The following is a 12854-nucleotide window of genomic DNA, read 5'->3' on the forward strand; positions in this document are numbered from 1 at the left end:
GCTTTTCTGTTGTACATACGTCTATATAAAATGCTTCAATTTGAAATAAAAATTCAAGAGGACCAACAAATACTTTTAATGACAGGTGACGGCCAACGACCCAGACACAGACGGCAACGGTCTTGTGACCTACAGCTTGGAGTCTCTACCTGATGACAGCACGGAGGACATCAATGAGGTGTTTTCCATCGATGGAGAGAGCGGCTGGATCACCACTGTACGGGAGACGGACTGTGAGGTGACCAGGGTCTACAGGCTGCGTGTGGTCGCTACAGACCACGGTAGCGGCGTCAAGCTGTCATCCAGTGTCCTGGTGGAAGTGACTGTGACGGACGAGAACGACAACCCGCCAAAGTTTTCCGATGATGTGTACCGCGGCTCGGTGGTGGAGAACAGCAGTCCTGGTGAAGTCATTGTCTCCATGACGACCACAGATGCTGACACGTCACTGGAGAACCGCCTTGTGACATGTTACATCACCGGTGAGTACTTTCCGAATGCGTGCTGCTCCATTCTGTGTTGAATGTACAGGTTAAGTTTGCATGCATGTGTGCACTAAAGTTTAATTGTGTGTCACTCATTACTGTGATCATGTATTGTCTGTTCTTCTGTCAGAGTGTGTTTGTGTCTATGTGTGTTTCAACCAAAAGGCTGTCTTGTCAAGGATTTTGCTGCACTGTGAGATTCATCAGGACATTAATGGCCTTGACTGACTCCTATTATGATGTTATTCAGCCGCACATTAATCACAAAGAGAACCAGTTTGACAAGACGACAAGGCAGGAATACCAACTGCATGCCCTGCGGCTAACAACAAAAACAAAGTCTCAAATTAATGCAAATCCTCCAGACAGTTAAAGCCAGGCCATTTTAAAAGAGCTGACTGTCTATCACAACATGGTTTTCCGAAATGGAAGAGAGGAATATTTGTACTGGAGTTATTCCTAAGTGGCAGAGTGTGGCTGATGCTGACACTGGTTTATAAGACAGAAACAAACGTTAGATGTAAACATTGCAGTTCAAGTATGATTGATGTGAGGATATCACTTATTCAGGAGTGTCCATTTACAACAGAGAATTTATTATTGTTGTTGTTTTCAGTAGTTTTTTAATCAGGAGCAGGAGTGAGCAATGATGTTATGCTATTGGTCAGTCGAGTGTCACAGTCTTGGCTTCACATTATCAATGTTACTTTTCATACTGATTGAAACGTAAAGAGCAGGTAGACAAGTGCACCAGGTGTGTGCTGAAACTGTTTTTCCCCCTTTTTTCTATAGCCTTTTTTCTTTAACCCATGAAAATGCAGCTAACTTTGATGACGCACACTGAACTGTGGGAACAATGTTCCTGAGGATTGGCTATAACCATGCAGATTTTAAATGCTCATATGTGTTATTTTCACTTTGGTGAACTAAACGACGTTTCAGATTCTTTTCTGTAAAGAGTACAATTCTGATGTTTTGGAGATTACAAACTACATCAGTCCATTAACTTCAATTTCAACCGTTAATGTCTTAAATAGTACATAAATAGTACTAAATAGTACATAAATAGTACTAAATAGTACATGTCATCCTCCTCTGTGGAGGCCTGATACTGAAGTTGTATGACTATCCCTCCCACAGCTGCAGGCTGTTTACGTAGAGTAGCTCTCAAGAGGTGTTTTGTGACTGCCACTGAAAACCAACACCTCATACTTCAGTACTTCAGTACTTCAGTCACAGGACCTTTACAGTGACTGTTGACAGCTGTGAAGAATTCAAACCTTTCTTTGTTGAGGTGGAAACGTTCGTTCAGTGATCAGGACAGACTTCTATAAAAGCTCCATCAGCATCCTGCATGTCAGCTGCTTTCTGACTGACTGATGCTATAACATACAGGATGATGGACAAACTCACCAGCCAGAAGCAGCTGAAGATAAAAGTTTGTAACAAAGCAAAAGGAATAAAATGCAAAGTACCCAGCTAAATCCGCCTAATGTTAAAACATCCTCCACAACACAACAACAGAAAACAAATAAAGACGGCAAATGACTGAATTATTCATCAGGGACAACATGGCGTCCAAACTCCAGATCAAAGAGGCCACAGTAGTAAACAAGAAATTTAAAAAGTATCCATTACTCAGAGAGTAAAGGGATGTTAGAGAAACATGGAGAGGAAAGGTCAGAACAACCAGGATCAGAAGCTCAGACAGGACGTTTGGCACCCTGAATGGTGAACAGTGAATCAGCACTGCTTCTATTTCCACAAACATTATAACACAGGAAGCCAAATCACACCTTTAGACACACTGAGGACTCAGACGGTCACTGATTGGTGATTGATCACTGATTGGAAAATCAGAACTTCATCTCTCTACAACACCAGAAGATCAACACCAATAATTCAAGATCGCTGAGTTCTTTCTGTCTCATTTTTACCTGAACACTGCTGTAAAACAAAATGATCTGTATAATGGATCTTTGTGTCTTTGTGTACTAGGCCATGATCAAGAGTTTAGTTTTTCAGTTTCATGGTTCATCAAAGTCTACCTGCTCTCTGTCATCTCTGAATTTCATTTTCAATTTCATCTCTGAAATTCACATATTTATTAATTTATTTATTGTTGATGGCCCAAAACTAGTTAAATTCAAACTTACTTTTTTGTTTGAAGATTGGTGGATATACCGAATAGTCGATTGAAAGAAAAATAATCTTTGGCCCAAATTACTGATCATCTATTTTTCAACAACAACAAACAATTAATGGTTCCAAGTTCTCAAATATGAGAATTTGCTGCTTTTCCCAGTCTAACATTACAGTAAATTGTTTGTTGGACAAAACAACATTTCAGAACATCATCTTGTGCTATAGGATCCTATGATGGACATTTTTCACTGTTTCTACGGTGGCCGGGAGGTGCAAAACAATTTTACAATACGAGAAACACTTTTACAAAGCTGGAGACAAATTTACATTTTAGAAAACATTTTTACAAATCAGAAAACAAAATTACATTGCCATAACACATTTACAAACGCCGAAACAAATTTACAAGTAACTTTTTCAACCGGAAAGGGAATGTACCAACTGTCAAGTAGAACCGGAAGTGATAAGGAGTTCATGGCGACCCACGATGGACGGCAGTCAAGCGGTCTTTTGCCCGTTTTGTGGCGAACATATGAGCCGATTAACGCGGTACATTCCCTTTCCGGCTGAAAAAGTTACTTGTAAATTTGTCTCGGCGTTTGTAAAAGTGTTTCTCGTCTTGTAAATTTGTTTTCTCAAATGTAAATTTGTCTCAGGACTTGTAAATGTGTTATGGCAATGTCATTTTGTTTTCTGATTTGTAAAAATGTTTTCTAAAATGTAAATTTGTCTCCAGCTTTGTAAAAGTGTTTCTCGTATTGTAAAATTGTTTTGCACCTCCCGGCCACCGTAGTTTTCTGATGTTTTATAGACCAAACAATTAATCATTTTACCAAATCAATAATGAAAAAGATCATTAGTTGCAGCCTGGGTAGAGTGGAGCCCTTAGAAAGCAGCCTCAGCCCTCCTCGTGTGTCACAGTCTCACCACAGACATGTTTCATTTGAAATGCTTGTATGTGTCTAACTGCTGTAATAAGTCAGGTGTTCATCACACATGCAGATGGGGACCATCTGGGCCAGTTTGCCATCATCCAGGAGGACGAGGGCGAGTGGGGTTTGATCGTGAAGGAGCCACTGGACAGAGAGACCAGAGACAGATACACACTCAGAGTCATGGCCACCGATGGGAAGTTTGAGGCTCCTGTTATCGTGGACGTCCATGTGCTGGACATCAATGACAACAGTCCACTGTGTGAACAGGTGAGGACAGACCTGTCATTTACACATCAGCATTTCATCACAGATACCTGGTGCAGGCGTCTGCACCAAAATCTCAAACTGATGTACTCAGCTCGAACTCCCTGACAGGAGGAGGTGGGAACGAACCACTAACCCTTGAATTAGTAGTTCGCCATATCGCTGACTGTGGCAAATTTTTCTTTGATGGTGGCTCCATAACAACCATCTGGACTTTAAGACTTTCATCTTTTTAAAGCAACCTTTGATACAAAGATCAATTGCTTCATATTCAAGTCTAATAATATATCCTGACAGTGCTAAAAGGTTTAAATCAGCTTTTTTCCTCTTCATTACTGAAGCCCAGTAGCTGTGCCGTTGTATTTATCCAGCAATCAGCAGCTGGATAGAGAAGTGCTATGCAAAGGGAGGCTTCATGAATGCTTTCAACCTCTTGCTACAGCTGGTGTACACAGAGGCGGTGATGGAAAACTCGCCCTCCAGCATGTTTGTGCTGAAGGTTTCAGCTTCAGATCCAGATGTTGGAGCTAATGGCCAGATCTCCTACACCCTCCACGGCCCTGACGCAGACAAGTTCCATCTTGACCAAAAGACAGGTATGATGGGTCTGTTTGGGGTCAAAACACGGACATTCCTCTAAGTGATGGCGATACCATCGGCACTCTGCAGCTGCTCTGAGAGCCGAAAACATTTCTATTGTTATTTCTTTCTTCCCATTTTCAGGGGCACCTCACTGACATCCATCACACTTTGGTTCTGTCATAACATCTGTCTCTCAGCTCTTAAATGAATGCATGGTTTTAACATCAGACTGTTCTTAGCCGTTCTCACAAACGGATGAATCTTAGAGTGTGAAGTGGCTGAAGTTTCATTTTGACACATCAGCTCGTCAAACACGTGCTAACATTGCATGGTATGATGCTAAATATAGTAAAGCAGGAAGGAATCTCTTTATATGTAGCCTGTAATATTTTCTTTAGCACTGCTCACACCGCTTTGTTCTTGGTCTGTGGTGCAAATTTAATATTAACTGTGTGCACACGAGGAGGAAATTCTAGTTTCAGCACATCTTGCTTTCTTTAGTAAAAAGCCAGTAAAACAAATTGTAGTGTACAGGACTTGTCCTACCCGTAAAATCAAATTTAGAATAATGAAATCTATCCAATCAGTCCTAAAATGCTAAACTTGACATCCTATATGTTAGCATGTAGCATGCTAACGAGATGATATACTTAAGTATATGTAAGATGCTAATGTTTTAACGTCCAGTAGTTGACATGCGTTGTGGTTACATGGTGGTTATGACATGGGAACTTGTGATCATGATATATTTGGTGTTTAAGTGGTCATGTGAGTTATCATGAAAACACCACTGAAAGACTCTGAAAGACTCCCCACTGTCGGCGTCTAGAAGCCATTAAGTCACGAAAGGTTAAGTCAGGAAATGTGAGACTGTTGCTCAGACATAAAATTACTCTGTAAACTCTGTACGACTAAATTTACAATATATATAGTATATATATTCAGTAGGATAGTCTAATCGTGAACATTAGCATGTACATCTGCTTGCTTTAGAGGAAACACAGAGGAAACACTGTGATTGGATGCCACTGTGATTCAGTGTTGTACCCATGGTTCCCAGGTGAGCTGTTCACTCTGTCTGTGTTGGACCGGGAGAGGGAGGTTGAGTACAACCTGGTGGGGAAGGCGACGGACGGCGGGGGGCGATCATGTCAGGCAGACATCCAGCTGATGATCCAGGACATGAACGACAACCCACCTCGCTTCTCCTCCAGCCATTACGAGGTCACCGTGTTTGACAACACCACAGTCCGAACGCCCATCGCCGTCATATACGCCAAGGACCCAGACACTGGTAGGCTGTGTGTGAACCTTCACTGTGGCTTTGAGTTACGAGTTAAGCATTTGGCTCAAGTCAGAACATGTTGTGACAACTCTCTAACACTGTTAACGCCTAATGCACAGGCTTGCCTTTGTGTGTGTGTGTGTGTGTGTGTGTGTGTGTGTGTGTCTGTTGGTGTATGAATGTGGTAAAACTGAACATAATAAACTTTAAACATTCCCAGCAGAAGTCTGCTCTCTGAACCACCCACCTGAAGCCTCTCCACTGTGTCACTGCCCTGAAGAGCTGCATAGGGATAACCCTATGAGCATCAGGTCACATGTTCAATCAATCAATCAATCAATCTTTATTTATACAGCGCCAATTCACAACAATGTTATCTCAGACTGTTTCCATAAAGGGGGGGGCGCTTTTTGTCGGATTCCATGTTGGGTGGGGGGCACAGAGAGAGAGAGAGAGAGAGAGGAGGGGGGTACAACAAACAGCAACTATATTACAATAGCAATGTGTGTTTTTGTGTGTGTGTGTGTGCGCTAACACACACACACACACACACACACACACACACACACACACACAGCCACTCCCTCAGATGTGCAGCAGCTTGTCCTCTGGAAACTTTCTCACAGACAACAATGACTAACAAAGGTTTTTTTTCGTCTTTACTTGTCAGAGAAATGTGTCAACACTCCACAGAAGGTGAAGACAGACATGAAGCTGCTGTTGATTCAGTAGATTATCAATGTTAACAAGCTTGTCTGAGATTAAACAGCTGATTGGCTGTATTGGTTATCATTGATCAGAAGTGGATGTTTCCAGAGAGCATCTGGAAACATCTGGAAACAGCTAATTACTAAATCTGGCAGAAATAATTTCTTTTCTTGATTGTGTGTTTTCATGTTTAGGGATCCTTGTTTAGTAAAGAGAGTAATAAAGACAGAAAAGTCAGTGTTCTCAATCAATCAATCAATCTTTACTTATACAGCGCCAATTCATAACAGTGTTATCTCAACACGCTTTCCGAAAAGAGCAGCTCAGACCAAACTCTTTAATTAAGAGATCCAACGATTCAGGAATTCAAAATGAAGGACTGAAGAATCTCCACATGAGCAGCACCAGGTATTATGGGTCATGTTCTACAAACCCTCAGACAAACCGTCCCCGTCCGTGTGTCCTCTCCCCAGGGATAAACTCGGAGGTGAAGTACTCCCTCCTGGCGGGCGACGGCGGCTACTTCTCTCTGGATGAATTTTCAGGGATCCTGAGGCTGGAGCGCCCCCTGACCCCCGACACCCCGCCCACCTTTGAGCTGAAGGTGAAGGCCACCGATCGCGGTCTGCCCCGTCACCTCTACTCCGTCGCCACAGTGACCGTGGATGTGGTGTCCCTGGACGACTACCAGCCCGTCTTCCTGAGCTCGGAGTACATGGCTCAGCTCCCAGAATCATTGGCAGTCGGGTCAGAGGTGCTGAGTGTGTCTGCCCTGACGAGGGACGGCGGAGGGCCGGATCCCATCGTGTACCGCATAGTGTCCGGCAACAAGGACGGACGGTTCTTGCTGGACTCACGGACAGGTGAGAACCACATCCACACAGTCCTGATTCAGATCCAGAATGAACTGAACCTGAATGAACCAATAATCAATGACTCATGAGGTCCGTTTATTTAACCCTGTCCAACTCTGTCCAAGTGGGGCCTTCATTTCACTGTCAGGGGACAAAGAATGTTTCAATGTTTGTGACTATAACTCAGCAATAAAGAAGTGACCACCTGACCTGGTGGTCAGAACATACCTGGTCAGGTCAGGTCGATCAGTGGACTACCTGCTCTACCAGCTGAGCCCATAAAACGCTGGCTGGGTGGATTTATGGGTGCAGGGGGCCTTCACACAGTCATTTGGCTTGGTTTTGGGGGTCTGCTGAGGTCTCTCTCAGGAAAGACTATCAGCTGGTCCCTGATCCAGTCCGCTGCATCAGGGTTCAGTCTTTTATCTGGAGAGTTTGAAAGCTGAGACATCAGAAACACTCAGCTGGACAGATACATCACACCGGGCAGGTGATGGCTGTGTGTGTGCCAGCAGGAATGTGATTCCCAAACCTCAGCTGAAGGTAGACCAGCAAATTGGGTCGTTGTTCACACGGTTTTGGTCTTGAGTTACAGACATTTACCTACTTTGAAGCGCGTGGTCAGGTGACGGCAGGATGAGGACAACTGACAGTCTCCTGCTGATCCGTCCTGACTCTTCTGCCCCTGCTGGTTCGAATCAACAGACCCTCTGATCAGCCACTCTCTGTTACAGACAGCGTTACTGTGAGAACTGAACCTCCACCAGGTGCACATGGTGTTTAAACCTGTGTTTAAAATTGAGTCTCTTTCTAATTCACTTCACTGTCACACACACACACACACACACACACACACACACACACACACACACAGAGTGTGTGTGTCTTCTGGTGGACTCTAAATCACAGTGGCTCCCTTTTTTCTTCATTTAATGAGTAAAAGCAACAAAAAGGAACAGTTCAACACATTACATGTTTAGACTCACTATATAACATGAAAACATAGTTAGCTTAGCTTAGCATAAAGACTGGAAACCCTAGGTTTCACAGTTAAGGAAAAAAAAACCTCCATAAAATACACCTCTTCATCCTTTTCTGTTTGAGTACGGTTAAAGAAAGTAGATGTAATGTGTTCATCAGTGAGGAAGGTGTGCTGGTCAGCAAGGAAGCAAATAAGAAGCTTCTGATTAAATGTTTTGGGGCGTGTAAGTACACATCTCAATAGATCACTTTATTCAATGTCCATGTAAACAGTTAAAGGAGCAGTCTGTGGATTTAGGAGGACCTCCTGGCAGAAACATGATGTCCATAATTCTGTTCAGTCCTGTTTCATCAGTTTAAACTCAGAGTCATGTCTGCAGCTATGAATGAGTCCAGAGCGGACAGTCAGCACCTTCAGTGTTTTTATGTTGTAGTGGCAGCTCGGAAATTGATGTTGTGTGGAGGTGAAGGTGATTTCAGTTGGACTGAAGAAATCTTGTTCATGTAACTGCAACAGCAACATTCTTCAGAAATATGATGCCCTCATAAATACTGTTGAGATTCATGGGTGAGCAATCCAATCCAGTGTGTGTGTGTGTGTGTGTGTGTGTGTGTGTGTGTGCGCGCACAGAGTGAGACACTATGTTGACAATGACAGGTTACCTTCACCCAGTTTCTTCTCTGTGATAAGTCACATGATGCTGTGCAGAGAGGAGCTCTGCTGAACACAAACCAAACCTTTAGATTAAAGACACAACAGACAGGCTTTTAACAGCAATAAGTCACTGCCACAATAAACATCAGACATTAGCACAAACACAGCTGTTCCACAGCGGAGCGTCGGCCTCCAGTGGCTTCAGCACTCTGATCACAGTGTGTGAAAGTAGACAAACAGGGCTCAGTTTAATAGAAAGACTTGGAGAGATAGGGTGTTCAGTTCATAGCAGCATTGTCTCAGACTCTAATTAAGAGAGAGACCCAACGATTCAGGAGTTCAACATTAAGGATTCAAGAGGGGGGGGCTCAGAGGGTGGGCGGCTTTCTGTCAGGGTCCAAGTTGGGTGGAGGTTGGACAGAGAGAGAGACAAAACAAACAGCTACTATACACTGACAACAGGAATGTGACTGATAATTAGCAATATGGTGCCATTGAAAAACATGAGAATAGTTATTATATCACTTATATCACTTCAAAGAGCCGACACATCACTAATAGGTGGATTTGGCATCACAGAGGGCCTTTCTATAGGTTTTCACACTGTTGCCAGATGAAGCCGGATTCTTCTAGTTTGGTGGTACGCCATGTCCTTTCAAGTTTTCGCAAATTTTGCTGGAGTGGATGTAGTGGGGTGGAGTGTGCAGGTCTGGGAGTTCTACCAGGGAGCTTGTCTGTTTTCTTTAATTATCTTCTTTTTTAGAGGGGTGATGAAGTCGAGTGTCATTCGTAGGGAGCCTGAAGTACTATTGACCAGATTATCAATTTGGGAGGGGCTGAGATTAGCATGGGGGTCTTCTATTGTATGGAGACATGGTATTAGCTTCAATGCTGATGGAATCACTTCCTTAAATTTGGCTACAGCTCAGATAGGCTTTCAAATGAATTATAGTTACGTTTAGGTCTGGGCTTGTTTGAGGGAAAGTTTTACCTTATTGAAGTTTGTTTCAGCTGTAAGAGAGAGTCTCAGTCTCAGTCTCAGTCTCAGACTCAGTCTCAGTCTCAGTCTCAGTCTCAGTCTCAGTCTCAGACCCAGTCTCAGTCTCAGTCGTAGCACCACCTTCAGGCCATACTTCCATTTCTACCTCACAGTGGTGATGTGGATCCCGAGTTCCCTGCTGTTAATATGGACAGGATATCCACCATTGTGGCTCTACTCTATTTCACAGTATGTCAGCTGCTCTTTGGCTTCCTGGTCTGATGAGGACCCAAGGCTGGAGGCAGCTAACTGACGGGACACGGTCAGACCCAGATGTCATGTTTCCTAAGGCTTCCTGTTACCTGTTTCCTCACGCTCAGACGTTTTGTGAAGCTCACAGTATTGTGTTCATGAGGTGAACTGGGTAGCTGTGTTAGTGAGCTTGGTTCCTGTGTTCCCCCTCCAGAAATAACATACCTCATTTCACGCAAAGTCGATTTTACCTTTTTTGTACAAATGGGTCTAATCTGTTTGGTGTCTCCTCACAATCCTCACCAGGAATAAGTCAGTGTTCATCCTCTGCTCCTGCAGGCCTTCTGACCCTCGTTGCACCGCTGGACTTTGAAGTTTCCCGTGAACACTTTCTGTCTGTAGAGGGAAGTCGTGGCAAGTCATCCCTCACCGACATCACCACGGTCATCATCAACGTGACGGATGTGAACGACAACACGCCAGCGTTCGACCGAGGCAACTACCTCACAGAGATATCAGAGGATCTGACGCCTGGAAGCCCGGTGATGAAGGTCAGATCTGAGGCTCAGTCCCACTGGGTCACACAGGAGGCCTCCTCACAGAACATGTGGGGGCTTTTAGAGATGCTGTTTGGCCTGAATGCATTTACACATTTAGTGGTACAGTCTACTTCCTGTATGTCACAAACTGATGAAAATGCTTTCTGTGTGGCAGGCTGCTCACCTTTAACTACAAGATCCTTTCATTTTCAAATCCTGGTCTGACTTTGTTCTTTGCATAGTACTATGCACTGGTCACACAAACCATCTGTTAAACAAAAACTGTGATAACAAAAGACAGAAGAAGAAGAACTGGAAGAAATTCTGATGTTCCAAAACACCGGACTGGTTTATATAAATAGATATTTACACACATATAGATACAAAGAGCTGGAACCAAACAGTGAGTGAGGGTCACATCACAGTAATCATACACAAGGACACACATATACACACACACAGAATATGGTGCAAATTCATACATTACAGGAACAAAAACACTCATAAACGCACACACACACAAACACACGTGTCAGTAATATGTTGCCACCTGGCAGGTAATAGAAAACAATTACACACAGACACAGAGAATTCAGCACTGCACTGATGATATCAACACGGCAGCCTGCCGTTGACGTACATGTGTAGAACACACACACACACACAGACGCAGTTATCTGGCAGCATGTCGGCTGTCAGCTGTCAGCAGCCAGCAGCAGAGATAACGCAGCAATAACACAGCTCAGTGGCTCTCTGATGGTCGGCACACTGGATGATGAGTCTCTAATCATATGGTTTCATATTGGGCACTTTTCTTCTCCCGCCCTGCTACCATCTCTCTGTTTTCACCGTTTAACGGCAATACACCACTCTGTGACAAGTCTTCACACAGCTGTGGGTGCGGGGGTGAAAACGGTAGACTCATTGTTGAAATAAAGAGGACAACATGTTCGTCTCAATGGGTCTCTGTCCATTAGTGAGCAAAAACAGATTATTATGGATTTCAACTGATTCAAGAAAGATGACAGAGATGACTGAGGACCAACGGTGTTGGTAAGAAGCTAATATCCTGTTTTCAGGCTAAAACAAGCTAGAACCATGAAGTAGGACCAACCAAACATGTTCTGCTTCACTAACCTTGACTCTTTGTGTGGATTTAAATGATGTCCATTCAAAGCTGTGAATGAGCAGACCTCCAGCCTCCTGATGGCCTTTACCCAGCATCAGAGGACTCTGGCCCTCCTGTAGGGTCACTGGTGGTGGTGTTGCTCCACCAGTTGCTGGCTTGTATTCAGTGTGTATGATTCAGGACAGGAGATCATCTGTTCAGGTGGGCTGACATGGTCTTTACCTGCAGGTAACGGCCAGCGATCAGGATGGTCCCGTCAACAGTCTGCTGCGTTACTCCATCGTGAGCGGAGACACTCTGCAGCAGTTCTCCATCCATCCCCGTAGTGGAGAAATCACTGTCCGCACGGCACTGGACAGGGAAGAGGTCAGTACGTTTCTGTCTGCTTCAACCAATACAAACAAACAGGGAACAAGTACTCTTCAATCTCTGTGTCCCATCCAGATCCCTCACTACTCCCTGACGGTGCAGGCAGCAGACGAAGGTGATCCTCCTCTGTCCTCGGCGGTCCTCATCACCATCACTGTCACTGACATAAACGACAACCCCCCTGTCTTCTCCCAGGTCAACCACAGTCTACTGCTGCAGGTAAGATCTCTTAGCACCACACATTCACATCAGGGCGCACATTAAACCGTGTTTCCTGTGAGAGGACGTAGCTGATGCTGACATGCCTGTTTGACCACATCCTCAGCTGGTACTGCTGGCTGAGCTCAGCTCTGCACGTCCACCTGCTCAAATGTTGCTCCCTTGTCCACATCAAGCTACCTGTAGGATTGTTTGGCCCACCGTTAAAGGGGAGTTCTTCCCGTTAAAGGGGAGTTCTTCCTGCCACTGCTGCCTAATCTAATATCCGATGCTGCTCTGTGGGGATTCTTGAATCCTTCCTGTTGAATTCCTCAATCTTTGGTCTCTGAATGAAAGAGTTTGTTCTGAGCTGCTCTTTATGGAAACAGTCTGAGATAATGATGTTATGAATTGGCACTAGATAAATAAAGACTGATTGATTGATTGCTGGGGTCCAGACCGCGCCCCAGGTCTGACATGTGCCCCCTCCTCTT

The 12854-nt window shown here is 44.2% G+C and overlaps 1 protein-coding gene across 1 annotated transcript in view; it reads left to right on the plus strand.

Annotated features, from left to right (window-relative positions):
* fat2 (FAT atypical cadherin 2) overlaps positions 1 to 12854 on the plus strand; it is a 58717-nt gene that overhangs the window by 24231 nt on the left and 21632 nt on the right. Inside the window, exons 11-18 of the mRNA XM_070836696.1 lie at positions 86 to 482; positions 3633 to 3832; positions 4272 to 4425; positions 5472 to 5705; positions 6878 to 7267; positions 10465 to 10676; positions 12022 to 12159; positions 12238 to 12381. Of these exons, the coding sequence (XP_070692797.1) occupies positions 86 to 482; positions 3633 to 3832; positions 4272 to 4425; positions 5472 to 5705; positions 6878 to 7267; positions 10465 to 10676; positions 12022 to 12159; positions 12238 to 12381 (1869 nt within the window). The remainder of the gene's footprint in view (positions 1 to 85; positions 483 to 3632; positions 3833 to 4271; positions 4426 to 5471; positions 5706 to 6877; positions 7268 to 10464; positions 10677 to 12021; positions 12160 to 12237; positions 12382 to 12854) is intronic.

Source organism: Pempheris klunzingeri, chromosome 9 (assembly GCF_042242105.1).
Source record: "Pempheris klunzingeri isolate RE-2024b chromosome 9, fPemKlu1.hap1, whole genome shotgun sequence".
NCBI classification, from domain to species: Eukaryota; Metazoa; Chordata; class Actinopteri; order Acropomatiformes; family Pempheridae; genus Pempheris; species Pempheris klunzingeri.